Below are 18,262 nucleotides of genomic sequence, written 5' to 3' on the forward strand. Positions count from 1 at the left end.
GGTGGGGGGGGGGTTCCTGAAGCCCAAAAAAACCCTCTGGATCCGCCACTGTGTTCTGTTACCTTGGAGCCAAACCCATTCTTGACAGCCTAACAGTCGCTGTAATACTGTGTAACACGCATTGTGAAATTGTATAATCTTGATTATTGTGATGAGAAATTACAGATATATACACAGTGTACATTATCGCATACACGCCTTCCGTATTTTTGTCATTCCGTAATTTTGATCTACAAATGATACCAAATCGCACAGTTGTGCGGAGAGAAGCGCACCATGTACGGACGGTGTGTTAACGGTGTGCGCACGTTATTTTTGGTGCGTTGTGCGGTCCCACAACTGTACAATCACTAAATGAAGGTTATACAAAATCTAAATTATCAGCCTCACGACAGCAGGGCGCAATAACACTCATATATAAAAAAGGAAACCCAGAATTACTAGAAAACCGGAGACCGATCACACTATTAACTTTTGATTATAAAATAGCAGCATATGTATTGGCAAAACGTCTTCAAAAAGTATTACCATCCATCATTAGCTTGGATCAACAAGGTTACTTAACAAATAGATATATCGGTTATAACATTCGTCGAACACAAGATATCATTGATTATGCAGACCAATTAAATATAGAGGGGGCAATCCTTTTCCTAGATTTCAAAAAAGCTTTCGACACATGTGAGTGGTTAAAACTTTAAAAACATTTGGATTTAATAACTCTTTCATCTCATGGATAAACACTTTGTATTCAAATAGTTCTAGTTATATGTTAAACAATGGGTGGAAATCTAAAAAGAAATAAAATAGAAAGAGGCATAAGGCAGGGTTGTCCGGCCTCGGCTTTAATTTTTGTAGCCGTAGTTGAAATCCTAGCCCTTAATATCCGCAATAACAACAATTTAAGAGGGATAAAAGTAAAGGGGTTTTTGAAAGAACAAAAAAAATAAGCCAGTTAGCAGATGACACCACCCTGTTTATAAGTTCATCACACCACATACCAATAGCGTTGCAAATAGTATTAGAATTTGGGGAGGTATTGGGTTTCAAATTAAATAGAAACAAAACTGATGGTCTTTGGATTGGAAAACTGAAAAACTCTACAAGAAAGATAGGAGGAATAAACTGGCCAGAAGTACTAATAAAGTCACTAGGGGTATATTTCAGTAATACAAAAATGAATGTGAAAAGCTTAACTGGGATGAAAAAATTACAAATACAAAAATATGTCTTAATATGTGGAAAATTACCCAAATTTACATACCTTGCACAATCTTTGATAATTCCCAAAAAAGTAATAATATAACTGGAGAAAATTATATACAACTTCTTATGGTCTGGGAAAAGAGAAAACATTAAACGAAAAACCCTAATTGGACAAGTGGTATCTGGAGGGATAAACTTTCCAGACTTGGAAGCATATTTTACAAATCTAAAAATAAAGTGGGTCAAACACTAATAAAAGAAAACACTCCTGCGGACTGGAAAATCGTACGATTTCACATTTGTCGTAAACCTCCGATCATCTTGCAATTTACGAGTGGGGTCATTTTAAGTACATTCTAATATAACGGGCAACATAAGGTTAAACAAAGTGACCATCACGTTTAGCAATACTCAGACTACCATTGACTAATATATGTTCAACGAGAAACCAATCTACTGTAAAATCATAAATATTTCGTGGATAACAAAAATCCACGAAATTAAATCCCTACGAAACATTAACTTGATATGCTATAGATACAGGAAAATCAGAAATCAGCGAAATATGATGTCCTTGAAACGGGCTAGTATATGAAAACCATGAAATTGAAACCCCACNCTGTTGTTGCGTTATTCCGTCTTTGCGTATTGCAGAGTTATCTTCTCTTGGGAGCAGGTATTGATTGTTACGTCATCAATTTTTGAGAAAACGACGTAATTTTCTCACACAAACCAATGACGTAACAATCAATACCTGCTCCCAAGAGAAGATAACTCTGCAATACGCAAAGACGGAATAACGCAACAACAGAGTTCTTCAAGACCTTCGACAAGTGACAGAATGTTAGCACCATAGCACGTCTACAAAATACTGATACGGTACATGCGTTTTGTGATATAAAAGCGTCTAACAACGTATTTTCGCTCTTTTTCTTGTAAATGTCGGAGTGAGTGACGCTTTGTGATGTTTTTCATGTATATAGTGAAATGTCTACATCAGTGAATAATCTACAAATATTTTCTCTGTTTGTGCCTATATATTGTACTCTAGATTTGGACTGACGGGTCGCAAAACCCAAGGTGATAAAGACTTATTATGTCGTGTGCTGACCCACAATAGGAAAGATCAAGGTTTTAATTTTATAATCGTTCTCTTTTTAAATCTTGAAGTCATTTTATCATTTATTCGATCGCCATTAGCTCGAAAATGAAGTGATACAAAAAATTGACTAGGGAATTGGGTTACACAGCTTTCCAATAAATGTTGTTTTGTAAACATATTTGACCTTTATTTGGTCGAATCTTGATAAGAGTAGCAGGTGAGGTTGATTAGATAGACGTAGATGTTGCATATCTATGTAATAACACTTTTCTAGCGGTAAACATGTTAACAGGTGTAAGAAACATTACCTTTTTATCAGCAAAACCTCGCACAGGTCAGGACATATAAATGTATCACATACATACTAATGAGCTCGTGAGATGGACAATGATAGTTTCTGGATATTTTTCCTTTTGACCCTTTAAACTGATCGCAGTGTGGACACTTTCGCAGTGGCAAAAGTTCTGAAATATATATATCCTATTTATCTATAATCTATATAATCTAAACATAAATATTTGCATGTGTACATTTTTACACAATGAAAACAAAATAAATCGAATATTTAAACATCGCAAAAATTTCCACTTTTAAAGTATGTAAAATCAACAATTATAACAAACACGTGAATAAAACCGGATAATCAAAATATTCCGTCAAAAGATTTGGTAAGCCTGCGTCATCTTTGCAATAAAAAAAGAAGAATGCATGAATCATTTTATCAATTTTAAATTGTGTCCGATATGTGTATAAAATCTTGTTATAATGGATTTTACTGGCATTATTTATCTAGGAAGTTTAATGCTGTCTCACGTGACGGTCATTTGACTTTAGTGATTCGGATATAGCGGTGTAGTTATGAAGGACCACCAGAAAGCATAAGAAAAATATATGTATATAAAATTTTGTATTAAAAGGTTCAAAAGCAACATTAACTTGAATACTCAGCTCCGGATCAAAATAAGACTATCGTTGGTGTTAAGTATACAAAAGCTGAAAAGTATTATACAAATATATAGTCAGCAATGATGCTGTTAATACATTATTTATTTGTCTACAACAGATAACTGAACTAAATGCATCTAGCAAGTACAAGGGCCTAATTCAATAATGTTATTGTCCAGGTTATGACCTGTCACATCTTTAAACGTGGACACCGTCCTTTTATGACCTTAGCTGTTGCTAGGACGATAACTTAAGTAGGCATACAGGATCGACATAACACTCGAAGCGTTCCATTTAGCCTCACAATCGTTTATAAATCTTGGCGATATATGATCACATCAGTAAGTGGTTTCGTACTCACTTTTTAGTATACGTTTAAAGTTAGCTATACAGAAGGGCGTCAACAACACTGAGATAAGAACGGGTGACCTAGATTTAAGATTTATCGCAATGTGTCCGGTAAGGTCCGGTAGTGCATCGTTTATGAATTTATTTTATTTCATACCTAAAATTTGTGTTTGTTGCATTCAAGATGTATCAATGATTTGTTTACATTTTAGTTGTTAGCCTGTTAACTAGTTTATTTTATAACCGTGCTTGACATTTAGTTTGTAAATAGGTCGTCGAGTTTAAATATTAAAAGTGCCGAAGCATATCATTAAACCTTCAGTAGGTATAAACACCCAAGGCGTACACATAAATTTGTCAGACATTTGTTGAGATCAACAGGCTGTTACATTTAACTGGATACAGGGAAACTGGTGAGCATTATGTTATTACAATTAATGCATGCATGTTTTTTAAACGTTGATGTCTTTTATATTTGCTGTAATTGCATAAGTACATACATCATTTATCTTAAACAAAATTTAACCTCGAACAGCAATAACGGGTATAACAAGAACATTTGTTGATACAAGATAAAACTTCACATTTGCTTCAGTTGTAAAGTGATGGTTTATGCCATCCTGGATATCCAGGGGTCACTTTCGCTCTCTGCACCCCTGGAATCCTCCTCGATATCCAGGGGTTACGCTTTGTGTCATAGCAAAATTGAAGGCACGAAGAAAGCTGTTTGATTGGTCGCAGGTAGAAACAACTGACCAATCGCTAGGCTGACACTAGTCCGAATTATTCTGACGTTTTATTGACTTTTTTAATATCGGTCTGTCGTCGATTAACGTTAGAACTCCGGCCCTCTATAATATGCGGGAAATATGCGACCCGCGCCCGGAGCGCACTTCAAACTGATATTTTAGAAACAAATCGTCACTTTCACACACTTGTCGCACATGGATCGAAAGATCTGTTCTTTATGTACAAGATGAACATACATAGCATGCCTCAAACAATCAAAACAATCCCTAAAAACATATTTATTTTTGCAAACTTACTCTGTTTTACTCTAGTTTTTTGGTAGCCCCGCCTTCTAATGTCACATGACTAAAATATCGCCGGCCTACGTCATAATGTTGGGAAATACCTTCGGTAACGCGAGATCTCGTAAAGTCATGTGACATTGCTCATGGCTTAATTTCCATTAAAAAAATGGGTTGGTATAGAAAACGTTGGAAAATACTTTTCGTAATGTTTTTTGAAACATGTTATTGATACCGCCTAGTGCAAAAAGAATAGATCTTTTGATCCATGTGCGACATGTGTGTGAAAGTGACGATTTGTTTCTAAAATACGAGTTTGAAGTGCGCTCAGGGCGCAGGTCGCATATTTCCCGCATATTATAGAGGGCCGGAGTTCTAACGTTAATCGACAGACCGATATTAAAAAAGTCGATAAAACGTCAGAATAATTCGGACTGGGCTGACACCTGTCCTTTGAAGATTACAAAGGAGAAACGCCCGAGTTCAAAGCCTGTCAATTTTTACCGTTACGTGACCGCGAGATTCTTTTGATGTACACCAATTAGGCAAAGGATTGAACTAGTCTTCTTGTCACATCAACAAGGTGGCGCACACCGAGCCTTTAACTTTGTTATGACATATTCCAGGGATGCAGAGAGCGGAAGTGACAAACGATTGCACCTTTAACCCTTTCACCACCGTAGACTATAATTGACTCATCCAAATGAATGTATGAACGAGTCTACTGTAGTTACCTAGGGGTGAAAGGGTAAAAATTTGGTAATTGATACGGCATATCAAACATGAGTTACACTGCACCATAATCTGTTCTGTCCTTCTGGAACTCATCGGTGATGAGTAAAGTGGGTTCGTTAGGAGGTCAGCTTGTAAACTCAACATTGCAAGTCAAATAATACCTCGAGTGACCAATGTTGTGTCACCCTGGTAAATCACTAGCTGTTTCCTACCAACTCGGGTAGGGAGAATTTCTCTTAAGCTCATTCGGTAGAGCGTAAGACTAATAAGCCAGAGGTCCCTGGTTCGACTCCTGGTGGGGACATTGAACAAATGATGACCTCTGTTACGACTGTCAGTTGTTATAAACAGTAGTATATTTATTAATAGAATTGAGGGTTCCAAATGGACCCTATATACTATCATATGTTTTTATCTAGATCACCCAATAGGCCTCAATGAATAAGCTAAGAAGCTTTAATGCGAGGCACAAAATTTGTAAGTATTTCTGAAGTTATATAGTAATAACTCCAAATTTATGTGTTATTTAGGCGTTGAGTAAGGTCGTGCATAAAATCCTTTTATTTTTATAAATAATTCCGTTTTAAAAGTGCACAAAACATTCATGATTCAGCCAAGCTTGTTTTTATATCCAGGAATGGAGATCGTTGGGATACCACTGGGGGATATTGTGTTGGAAAATAAAGTGTTTGAGGGTGTCAATTTCCCTATCCTGTGTCCCGGAAATGTTGCAGACCATCTTGAGAAGATAAGAAATCTGAAATATCACCCGGATGATGTTTATATCATGTCCTTTCCTAGAAGTGGTAAGATTATCTATTATTACAGTAACAGATAGATATAATTCTGTATGTTCAACCACGATTTATGTCATCATTTATCGATGTTTCCTGTCTCCATGTCTTGAACGTCGAATAAGACATTTTTTTTTTTTTATATGATTACCTCTATCTAATCGATATACCCAAAATCTAGATAAATATAGATCGGCTTTGAAAATATGTTTGGAATTCCTGGCAGTCAAGCATATCTTGAAAGTAAGCCATCTTTGAAAACAGGACGGTCTTTAAACCATCCATTGGATTCCTTGCAATCAATTTTCTCTCCGCAAGAAGCCGCCTATGTATTTCATTTGTCATATTGACACATACATGATACAGAATGGTAAAGTAGTGCTACGGTTATTTGTGGGTTTGAAATCTTCACAGGTAGCATCAAACCCTTTAAAATGCTTCAAAAGTAAGACGGCATTAACAATAAGCCGAATATGTCTCAGTTCAAATGGCTTCGATAATAAGACGGTCTAAACAACATGTCGTCTTCGTTAGTGAGCCTTGGAATTTATACTAGAAACAAAAATAAGCAGTGACTGATTTTCTAGAGTTTAGTGTATATCGGAAAACCCTTTATAACATCCTCAAACCCCTAAATATCAACAGATGTGCTGGGGAGAAAATGATGGAGTGTCGTTCCTGCCTATAATTTGATATCATTTTAGCATTTATCTTTGAGCAAGATACTTTACTCCGCTTATTCCAGTCTACTCAGCTGTAAATGAGTACGTGGTTGAATTGGGCAGTGCTATAATTGTTGGGTGCGAAGGCCCTATAACCACGGATAATAATTTGTGAACCACTTTGAGACGACCTACGAACTCGGTTGTGATAAAGCGGTATATAAGAACCTCGAATTATTATTAGTACTGTTTATTAATTGGACAGGGTGTCGGCGTTTAGTTTTCATTTGGTAGTTTCCGTATATAAATGCGAAGACTGCTGTATGTTAGATTGCCATGTATCGTATATTTTCACAAGAGTCAGATGACACTGGTTCTACGGTAAAGGTCAGTAATTGCTTTGAGTTGGCTAGTATAGTCAATGTTGACGAAAACTGGATTTCAAACAAATTACCTTTCTATTTGCAACCCGACACCAGCTGGCCAACCCACCTTTGCCCTAGTGAGTTTGACAGGGGTTGAATATAAAAGGTGGATATTATATTTCGTACTTTATGTTTGCTCATCCGTAACGACCTTGTACGTGATATTTACCTATCTCTGTCAGGTCTCTTTAACATACTATCGAAGTAAATCTTTGAAAAAAAATATGCCTCGGCTCTTTGAAGACGTGAATCAAGATTTTTCGTTATTGCTCTGAAGGTAGATATGAGATCATTGAAAAGATCATACGGGTTTACATTTATTAGTGAGGAGATTTTATTATCAACATTTCCCCAAGATCACCTACATTTTTCTACTTCACTAACCAAAGCAAACAATTTACGAAACATCATACTTCTTCAATTGTATAGAAATGATAGATGTCGATTGCTGACGGACAAATTATAACTCGGGTTTCCCAAAGATGCAGTATGGTCGCCATCACGATCCATACGGAAATATGCTATTTTGTTGTTTCGTAAAAAGGTCTTTGTGTTTTTTATTATCCCAATAAGTGTGGCCTGTGGTCTTGTTGTCACTGCCTATGTTAGCAGCATATGACCCTTACCCTCCGGAGCGTCTGGTCGTATTCTCCGCGTACGTGTTCAGGTGTATTCATGTTAATATCTTCTTTGATCCTAGTTTGCCCTCTTTATTTCGATTTGAGTTCGAATTAAAGTTTTAATTAGACTTTGCTTTCCTTTTTTTTGTCGTTAGTCCTTATGAGTTGTTATATATAGGATTGAAGAAATCATACATAATGAATACGTGTCTGTTACCAACATTTTGTTCACAAATTTTCATATGAACATGTACATGTTATATGTATCAGATATATACAAATCAAAAACAAAATTTTCTACTGAGTTTTGTTAAGTTTTACATGGATATATATTCTTGTTTCTTTTGTCACGTGCTTTTTTTTATATACATTTTAAGGATTTTACAATCATGGGAAAACTTTTTTTTTGTATGTTATTTCATGTTTTAGTAGGAAGGGGGTTGTTCTCAAAAAAAATGTGTGATGTCCTTTTGCTGTTGGTTTGACCACCATCACCTCCGATTGGTCATTTAAGACCATGTTCAGTTTCATGTTTGCTTCGCAATGTTGCGAGACTATGCGTGAGGTTTGGTACTTCACTGTAATCACACACTTTTATAATAGATGAGATTAAACAATGATCTTTTACTGTTTTACTGTTGTAACAGAGTTACTATTACGTATTTCCTTTGGCTTTGGTACAATATCCCCGTGACACGAAAGTGATTTAAAGGTCAAGGTCAAGGCCAATATAGGCTACTTTTGGTATCGAGCTTTTACAAGATTCTTTGTCCAATGTACACAAATCACAGATATACTCGGTGATGTATTTTTAAAGTTCGTTAGCCAGCGGGTTTCTAGGGGACAATAAACAAGTTAAAACGTTAACTTTCAGCATAGACTTTTATGGATATTTGGTTTAAACAATCTTCTTCTCCAGTTTTACATTTTTTTAATGGAAATTTAAGAAGCAGCATCACCCCCGTAACAACATTTTAATTTTCTGCTTTTTACAGGGACACATTGGGTGAGAGAAATCGTCGCCATGTTACTAAAAGGCAAAGCAGAATGTATTGCTAAAGATGACATAGATTTTCCTTTAGAATTGCTGGGTATCGATACTATTGAGAAGGAAGCATCCCCAAGAGTATTCTATTCTCACATGCCATTTCGGTATTTGCCGCAGGACCATTTGGCACAACATGGAAAAGTGATTGGATGTTTTCGTAATCCGAAAGATGTTGTGACGTCATCATATCATTTTTTAAATAACATTTTAACTTTTGACGTCAACTGGAATACCTACTTCGACGTCATTTTGGAAGGAAACGGTAAGTTGTAAGCATTTACAAAAAGCTGAAAAATATGGGAACTAAACCAAACAAGCAAACGACTCAGGAAATCTATATTGAAATTTAAACAAATTAGCAAAAAATAAAACACAAATATATACAAAATTGGCAAAACTTAAAGAAAATATTATTTGATCGAAATTTACACTGATAAGGCAACAATACAATAACGACATACATGTTCAACCTCCACCATACCCCGAAAAAACCATAAAACGAGGAAGCGCCATGTATTTGTTCATGAATACATGTATTTCAACAACAATTCAAGTAATGAAGAACCACCATTTACCATGGAGGCACGGTAGTCTAGTGGTAGGTCGCCTGGCTCGTGACCGAAGGGTTGCGAGTTCGAGTCACGGCAATGCACTGTGATGTATCTTTCAGCAAGATACTTTACTCAGCTTGTTCCAGTCTACTCAGCTGTAAATGAGTACGTGGTTGGGCAGTGCTAGAATTGTAAGATGCTAGCTGTGAGCGCCGAAATGGAAGTTGAGAACCTCGGATATTGGCTGGTTGCAAAGCCCCTATAACCACGGATAATAATTTGTGAACCGCTTCGAGACGACCTATATAAAAACCTCGAATTATTATTATTTTTGTTATGGTAAACACTTAATTCTAATGATAATTAATGAGATATGAAGACCAACGTTAAATTATCGCAACGAAGATGAAAATATTTTGAATATTAGGTATAATATCTTCTCTTGGGAGCAGGTATTAATTGTTACATGTACGTCACTTGTTTGTGAGAATAACGTCATCAATTTTTGAGAAAACGACGTAATTTTCTCGCACAAACCAATGACGTAACAATCAATACCTGCTCCCAAGAGAAGATAACTCTGCAATACGCTAAGACGGATATTCATACACATACAAGAAATCAGAGAACCTTTTCAGTTTAAAAAATACGATATAGCTGTGTTCAGATAGCTGTGTTAAGAATTTAGATAAAATACCGCGGGTATATATATGCAACCTTTATGTGCATAAAGATCGCGGCTACATCTATAATACATATATATCTTAAAGTTTAATGAAAAGTATTGTTTCGAGAATTTATGCATGGATTTAACGATTTTTAGCTCACCTGGCCCGAAGGGCCAAGTGAGCTTATCCCATGGTGCAGCGTCCGTCGTCCGTCGTCCGGTGTCCGTCAACTTTTTCCTTTAAAATGCTACTTGTCCTGAATGGCTCAGAGGATTTTGACCAAATTTGGTCAGGAGCATCATTGGCCAAAGGTTCTCAGTTTTGTATAAACGGAGGGTATAACCCCCCTGGGGGCAGAGGGGCGGGGCCGAATAGGGGGAAAATAGGTAAATCTTTAAAAATCTTCTTCTTCTCAACCAATAGAAGGATTTCGACCAAATTTGTCCTAGAGCATCTTTGGACAAAGAAGACTCAAGTTTGCATAAACAGAGGGTGTGGCCCCTCTGGGGGTGGAGGGGCGGGGCCCAATAGGGGAAATAGAGGATTTTTTTTCTCCTGCTATACAAGTGAAGGGATTTTAACCAAATGCAGTCTGAAGCATGATTAGGGACAAAAGAATCAATTTTGTATAAACTGAGGTGTGTGGGCCTCCTTCTAAGGGCAGATGGGTGGGGCCCATTAGGGGAAATAGAGGAAAACATCAAATATCCTTCTCCTTTTGTACCGATGAAGGGATTTTGACCAAATTTGGTCTGGAGCATCATTGGCCAAAGGGTTCTCAGTTTTGTATGAACGGAGGGTATGGTCCCCCTGGGGGCAGAGGGACGGGGCCAAATAGGGGAAAATAGGTAAATCTTTAAAAATCTTCTCCTCAACCAATTGAAGGATTTTGACCAAATTTGTCCTAGAGCATCTTTGGACAAAGGAGACTCAAGTTTGTATAAACGGAGGGTGTGGGCCTTCTGGCGGCATAGGAGCGGGGCCCAATAGGGGAAATAGAGGATTTTTTTTCTCCTACTATACAAGTGAAGGGATTTAAACCAAATGCAGTCTGAAGCATGCTTAGGGAGAAAAGAATCAATTTTGTTTAAACTGAGGTGTGTGGATTCCCCTTCTTTGGGGCAGATTAGTGGGGCCCATTAGGGGAAATAGAGGAAAACATTAAAGATCCTTCTCCTTCTGTACCGTTGAAGGGATTTTAACCTAACCAAACTTGTTTTAGAGAATCTTTGGGCAAAGGGAATTGAATATTTATAAATGGAAGATGCAACTTTGTTACTTGTACTCCTTTGATAAACCTGAATGGTACTCAGCAGGTTTTAAATTGAAAAATAAAATACCAGGTGAGCTATTAAGGCCCCTGGGCCTCTTGTTTTTTTTTTTAATGTTCGTCAAACTAAAAGATGATATTATCCTCGCATTCTTGTAAAAGCAAAGCCACCAATTAAAAAGTTGTAGAAACAGAGCTGCACCACAATTTAAATGTATATAAATTGCGTTTTAATACAGAATTTACTAATCAATGTGGCATTTGAATAAGAGTGTTTATGAAAATAATAGGTCACAAACAGGATGGCATAAACATATCTCACATTTCTAATTTTATTCTTATCATTATTTCCACCTTTTCGGCATTCGACAGATGTCATTGAAATTATGAATATCTTTCAATTTGGAGCTCTTGATATCTAATAGGCTATAACATTGTGACATACCAAATTATATTTTTAATATTGTTATTTTCCTGATATTTCCGTTTTAAGGTACCTACGGATGCTGGTTTGACTGGCGAGACCAATGGAAGACAACACTGGACCAACATGCAGATAGCCCTCCTCTTACTATTTCATTCGAGGACACCAGCAGGGTAAATATGTCCTCCAGTCCTATAATAATTCGAGGTGATTGTATACCGCTTTATCACAACCTAGAACGTAGGTCGTCGTCTCAAAGCGGTTCACAAATTATTATCCGTGGTTATAGGGCCTTTTCAACCAGCCAGTGCTGCCATTTCGACACGGATAGCTAGCATTCTACAGTTCTAGCACTGTCCAACCACATACTCATTTATATCTGAGTAGACTGGAACAAGCAGAGTAAAGTCTCTTGCTCAAAGACACAACACAGTGCCGTGACGTGACTGGAACCCGCAACCCTTCGGTAACGAGCCCGGCGTCCTACCACTAGACTACCCTGCCTCCTATATGCAGGTTCGGGGAAAGAATAGGCCTGGTGTATCCAAGTGCATGTCGCACGAGGCGACTAACGTGGGCCCCATGAAATCCTCGATACTCTAGGGTTTACCTTCACTTTCGCTCTGTACACCTCTGGAATATTTCATAACAAAATTGAAGGCACGCTGTTAGCTACTTGATTAGTATCAGGTAACAAAACCTTAACCAAACATTCGGCTGGAACCTGTCCTTTGCAGATTACAAAGGAGCGACGCCCGACTTCAAAGCCTGTCAATTTTACCGTTACGCGACCGCGAGATTATTTTGATTTACATCAAAGGATCAAATTAATCTGATTGTCTCCTCTACTAGGTGACGACCATTGAGCCTTCGATTTTGCTATGACAAATTCCAGGGGTGCAGAGAGAAAAATTGAGCGCTACAACCGAAGTATGGAAGATGACCCCATGCAGGATCAGGGTAATTTTAGAGTAATTTTACAAATTATATAGGGCGCTATATAAATGCTGTATATTATTATTATTATTATTCCGTGCCCTCTGTTCAGTGAAAAATAAAGAAAACTTAAATTAACCCTACCTATCTACTGAATTCGTTCACATAGATTCTAAAATTCGATATATTTTGTAATAGAATGTAGTTAACCGAGAAAAAGATGAGAACGACACCATTTCAAATGTAAATGTGTGTATGTAGAAGCTAATAACAAGATTGTTTTTTTAAAATATCTTTCTAAATTATTTTTATGTATTCCTGTTAAACTTGTATTTGTTAACATGGTCACTTACAGAGGACCGCGATGATAAATACGCCTTCAAGTTGGTTGGAAGACGTATCTACGTTACTATTTGGTGATTTGAGAACTGTATAAGATAGTAGTAAATAGATGATAAACAGTTTACCACAGTGTTTTCAAGGTCGAACAACCTTTCTTTTGTCACGAGCACGTTGATTAACCGAGGGGTCATCGCAGGTGGAATCCTGCATTTATCCACGTGCTCGCGTTAGACTCTCGATTTTATCCACGTACTCGCGATGAGAAACTTGTTCTCATGACAAACCATGAAAACACAATGTCATGTAATCACTGTTACAGAACTTACCAGGACAAGTTCGCAGAATCGCCGAATACCTAGGCGTGACCCATACCGACACCCTGATTGAAGACATTGCGCATGCGTGTGAATTCAAGAACATGAGAGATGCAAAGTCCAAGAAAAAGGCCAATATGATGGAGAGAATTGAGGAAGGCATTCAACAATCCGATCGCATTGTATTAAAAGATGTCAAAGAGAACATTAGTGAAAACAGTGTTATTCGAAAAGGTAATCATCAACCTAATGTTTGAAGTAAAGTAAAACCTTGTTTACTGCCACCATTTGTCCAGATAAATGTTGACGCTATGAAGGGATTGGCGATAAATCCAGGGAAAGTGTAAGGAAATTCTAAAGAAAAAAGATAAAGGGATATTGAAATAAGTTGGCGGTAAACCAGGTGGCAAATGAAACGATGGGCATTTTATTGAGATAAGAAGCCCAAATTCAGAGTTTAGAAAATCAGTGCAACAGCAAAACACAATAGTTTCTTTACACTTAACCTTTTTCATCTATTTTATCTTTCTATGACTCATCAGTCGGGCTAACGTCAAGTGAAAGAAATCCCATACCTAAAGTGTTTTGAAATATGTTCATGGTACTAGAAAAGGAAGAAAGTGCATTGCACGATACTGTGCCCTATAGTTATCATGGTGTCTTTCCTTTTGTCTGTCCGTCCTTCCCATTTGGACATCATCTCAGAGTCCGAAAGACTTTTTTTGAATGACGAGTATAGGCCACATATGTGATGGCACCTTTAGAATTTGGTAAAAGATCAAGTATGCCGAAAACAAATTACACGCCATAGACCAGTTTCGTCCATCTTGTTCTGTCAAGAACATAGCAGACCCTTTGCAGATATGTCAGTGTTCTTGTCTAAAAACTATAACCACATTCAAAATAATATTGTGTTATGCTTTAAAATGACAGAATGAACAATTTTGAAGGTTCAAGGTGACGCCATATTAGCTCAGTCCGAACATTGTCTTCGCTATTTTAATATGATTTATATGACATGTAGAAAATAGTAATTTAGATGACATGAATTCATATTTTTTTAATGTCTTTTTTTTTTTATTACAAACTAATGTAGTTCGATTACATTTCACAGAATGAACTATTAATGTGGTATATTTATAACCATGTGAAATTCAAATGATTGAGTTGCAGAAATAATAAATTACAGATTATGAAATATAGTTTTGGTTTTTAGATATAATATATTCAAAACTTCTATATTAATTTGAAACATGCCATGAACTTGACAAAAACTGTGTTACAATATTTTCAAATTTTTAATTTTAATTCGGTTATATTTCAAAGACGAATTGTATAATCGTCATATGTTCATGAAAATAAAAATAATTTGATACGTTGTATACATTGATATCAAATAGTCAAATTGTCTGGATTGTAACACAACTATTAATCATTTCAGGGATAGTTGGAGACTGGAAAAGTCTGTTTACGCCCGAGCAGACTGACAGATTCAACACGCTTTACAGACAGAGAGCACTACCATCTCATCCGTTAGAATTTAAAGAATATTTGGAGACCTAATCAACCTACTGAAAATACTCTCATTGTTATTTATTTTTTACTAAGAAACCTTTTTGTTGTCAGTGAACTTTTTTGGTTCACAACTATGTTTTCTTTGCATTGTATATTCATTATATTTCATTTATTCAAGACAAAAATGAAGAAAATATATATTCTTTTATATTCCTTCATTCTATTTTCAAAATTATCTCCAAACATAATCCCATATTTAATATTTTGATATGTTTTGTATTAAATTTAATGTGGGCCCACTGTTTTTTTTTTTATTTGTAAGCATTATAATTTTGCTGTTAAAGTCAGTATTCCTTCTTTGCGTATTACAGGGTTATCTTCTCTTGTGAGCAGGTATTGATTGTTACGTCATTGGTTTGTGTGTGAGAAAATTACGTCGTTTTCTCAAAAATTGATGATGTTACGCTCACAAACAAATGACATAATCATCAATACCTGCTCACAAGAGCAGATAACTCTGCAATACGAAAAGACGAAATACAGCTTACGAGGTATAAAGGAAGCAATTGTAATGGTTATGTTACACGTAAAAAGTCTATTTCAATGGCTTTAAAGCTGTACCAGGGCAATGCAGTTTCTATAAATGGATACCAGACAAAACTATGTTTAGCCTGATTTACTCTATCCTGGGCGGGTATGTTAGTACACGTACACCTGAATAACTGTTGATAGCTGACTACCCAAGTGAAATTGTAGATGAATGCTTGTTTGATACAATTAACTTGATAACAGAATCAAAGTATTTCCATCCTTATTGATTAAGCGGATGGCATTAATAAAAAGTTAAAATATTCTTTAATCCTGCGAACCTTCTCTAACTCTAACTATGGTAAAATATTTCCAAAAGTCATTGGGAATCCATTTTTTTCCAAAATAAAGTCGAAATCTATTTTTTTTCTACAAAGGAATAATGATATACAGATAAATGTACTTATCAGTGAAATCCGTCGAAAATAAGTACTGGTTTGTAGATAGTTTGATCTCGGAAAAATGACCTTTGTTCATTTATTAATTGTTTGAATGCTGGGATTATATGTATTTATTTGGTCCGTTGAAAAAAGGGGTCGTTAACGGTTGACAATTTAATAAAGTTAAGAGAAGTTTCCTCAGCTTTAAATCCTTAACTTCCTATGAAAAACTAAAGTTAAGGATTTTTTATTCGCGTAAATGTCTCTTTTTCAATGAACAGCAGGTTACTTAATTTCGAAAATGCAATAAACTTATCAATTTTATGAGCTATTGAGAAATGAAACCACCTGTTCAAATTTATTTGTTTGGTGTTTTTTTTAAATAAAATTTATGCAGAATATTTCTGTTCATATACTCTAAAGACGATCATTTTGATTCCCAGAAATGAATAGTTTGATTTTGGTTTTAATCCTTATCAATGATCATTTTTAAAACAGTGTATCGTTAACCTAATGAAAGATGAACATAGGACACAGACGTGATTGCACCTAGACAATTAGTAACCTATATACAACTGAATTTTCACCTTATTTCTAAACATTTTCTTCAGGTTGGTAAGTATGGATTGTGAAAAGATTCATGTAGCACAACCAAAAATGTGTTTATATGTGACGTTTCGATGACTAGTACGGTATGTACTCTGTCACCTTCATCAGACAAATGACCAGTGAAGCTTATGTACACAAAGGTGTAAAATGTGTAGGAGTTGTCCACACATCGATGTCGATTCGGCTACGCTGTAAGTGTATCTACAACTAGTTGTTATAATTGGACAGTTCTTAATCGAGATGAGGGGGCTCATAGACTCTCGCTTATCTGTGACCAAGCGTAGCTGAATCGGGTCATTTCGGTACATATATAACAACTAATTGTATATACGCTTACAGCGTAGCTGAATCGACATCGATTTTACACCTTAGGCTGATGAAGGTGACAGAGTACATACCGTACTAGTCATCGAAAGTTCACATATAAATACTTTTTTGTTGTGCTATATGAATCTTTTCACCATGAATTTTCATGTAATGTACTTTTGTTTGTATTTGCATCACTCAATGGCCTATGTGTTACTTAATATTCGGGTGATACCTGTGAATGAAGTTGCGATCGGTACTTGGATCTAGAGTAACTGATTAAATGTATTGTTTTATTGCAGTTATTTTCGTTGTATGAACTATGGACACATACCAACCTCCAATAGATGATATTTTCACTCACGAAAACGCACAAACTACCTCACCAATAAGGTTCGCCTTGCGGAAATTGTTTCAATGTAGCTGACTTACTTTGTTACCAATATTGCATGTTTGACATTTTGTTCACTCGTTCTTTGCACTCTTATGAATATTAGTCCTTCATTTACCGCATATTCATGAAAAAATGAAATAATATAATAGTTTTTATTTGCATGTGTTTAATTGTCGTTAATTAGTTTATAAGTGTACACACGATCTCCTAAAGGCAATGTTCCTGTGGTTCAACAGCTGTATAGACAATTTAGAATTTCAACATTTTTGCCCCAGTACGAAACAGCTGTACGATGCATGGTAATTCATTTTTGGTATAATGTATCTATTCCCAAATTTTGTGCAATATTCTTTGCACGAATCAGGAGAAAAATAAACAATAGTTTCAATATTTTACATATTTCACAGAAAATTGTATGCATGAGTAATGCAAACTTGTTTTTGAGACACCAGTTCAAAACAGTTGGGAACATGCCTTGCGTATCCTTCTGTGATAAACTCTCGGCGTTGCTCATGTGATCTGTGTTGTGACGTAATTTTGTGATGTTATTTTAAAATCAATGACGTCACGGCCATCGTGTATCTCTTTGTCATATCACATGACGATATACGCACAAATTCTACACGGAATATTTTGATTTCATATTTTGATATCATTATATATATTGTTATTCAATGCCTGTTGATTGTATACCTGTGCTAAATAAATTAAGTATTTGTATTTTAATGTGAGTTCATTGTAGTATTTGAAAAGTGTTCGGTTCATGCCAAAGTGTACTTATGCATTTGAGTCATTTGAGTCATGAGGCTACAGAAAGTTGTTTTTTTCCATTTTATATTTCAACCATTACTAAAATCGTACAAATAATACACCTATTAGTGCAATGTTTGATTCAAACTTTATAGAAAAAGATGATATATCACATTGAACGCTGTACGCGGGATAACTTTAAACAAAGTAGTGAACACTTTTACATTTTTTCAGCACGAAAAATTGGCTAACATTGTAGAGTATGGTGTAAATATTGCCAAAAAAAAAAAAAAAAAAAA

The 18,262-nt window shown here is 35.9% G+C and overlaps 1 protein-coding gene across 1 annotated transcript; it reads left to right on the forward strand.

Annotated features, from left to right (window-relative positions):
• Window positions 1-3,935: 3,935 nt before the first annotated feature.
• LOC110458818 (sulfotransferase family cytosolic 1B member 1-like) lies at window positions 3,936-15,024 on the forward strand. The gene is made up of 6 exons (XM_021510743.1): window positions 3,936-4,014; window positions 6,003-6,173; window positions 8,864-9,178; window positions 11,899-12,002; window positions 13,427-13,655; window positions 14,863-15,024. The coding sequence occupies exons 2-6, from the start codon at window positions 6,005-6,007 to the stop codon at window positions 14,982-14,984; spliced, it is 939 nt and encodes a 312-aa protein (XP_021366418.1). The 5' UTR covers window positions 3,936-4,014; window positions 6,003-6,004; the 3' UTR covers window positions 14,985-15,024.
• Window positions 15,025-18,262: the final 3,238 nt, after the last annotated feature.

The sequence above is a fragment of the Mizuhopecten yessoensis genome, unplaced genomic scaffold, assembly GCF_002113885.1.
Source record: "Mizuhopecten yessoensis strain PY_sf001 unplaced genomic scaffold, ASM211388v2 scaffold9847, whole genome shotgun sequence".
NCBI classification, from domain to species: Eukaryota; Metazoa; Mollusca; class Bivalvia; order Pectinida; family Pectinidae; genus Mizuhopecten; species Mizuhopecten yessoensis.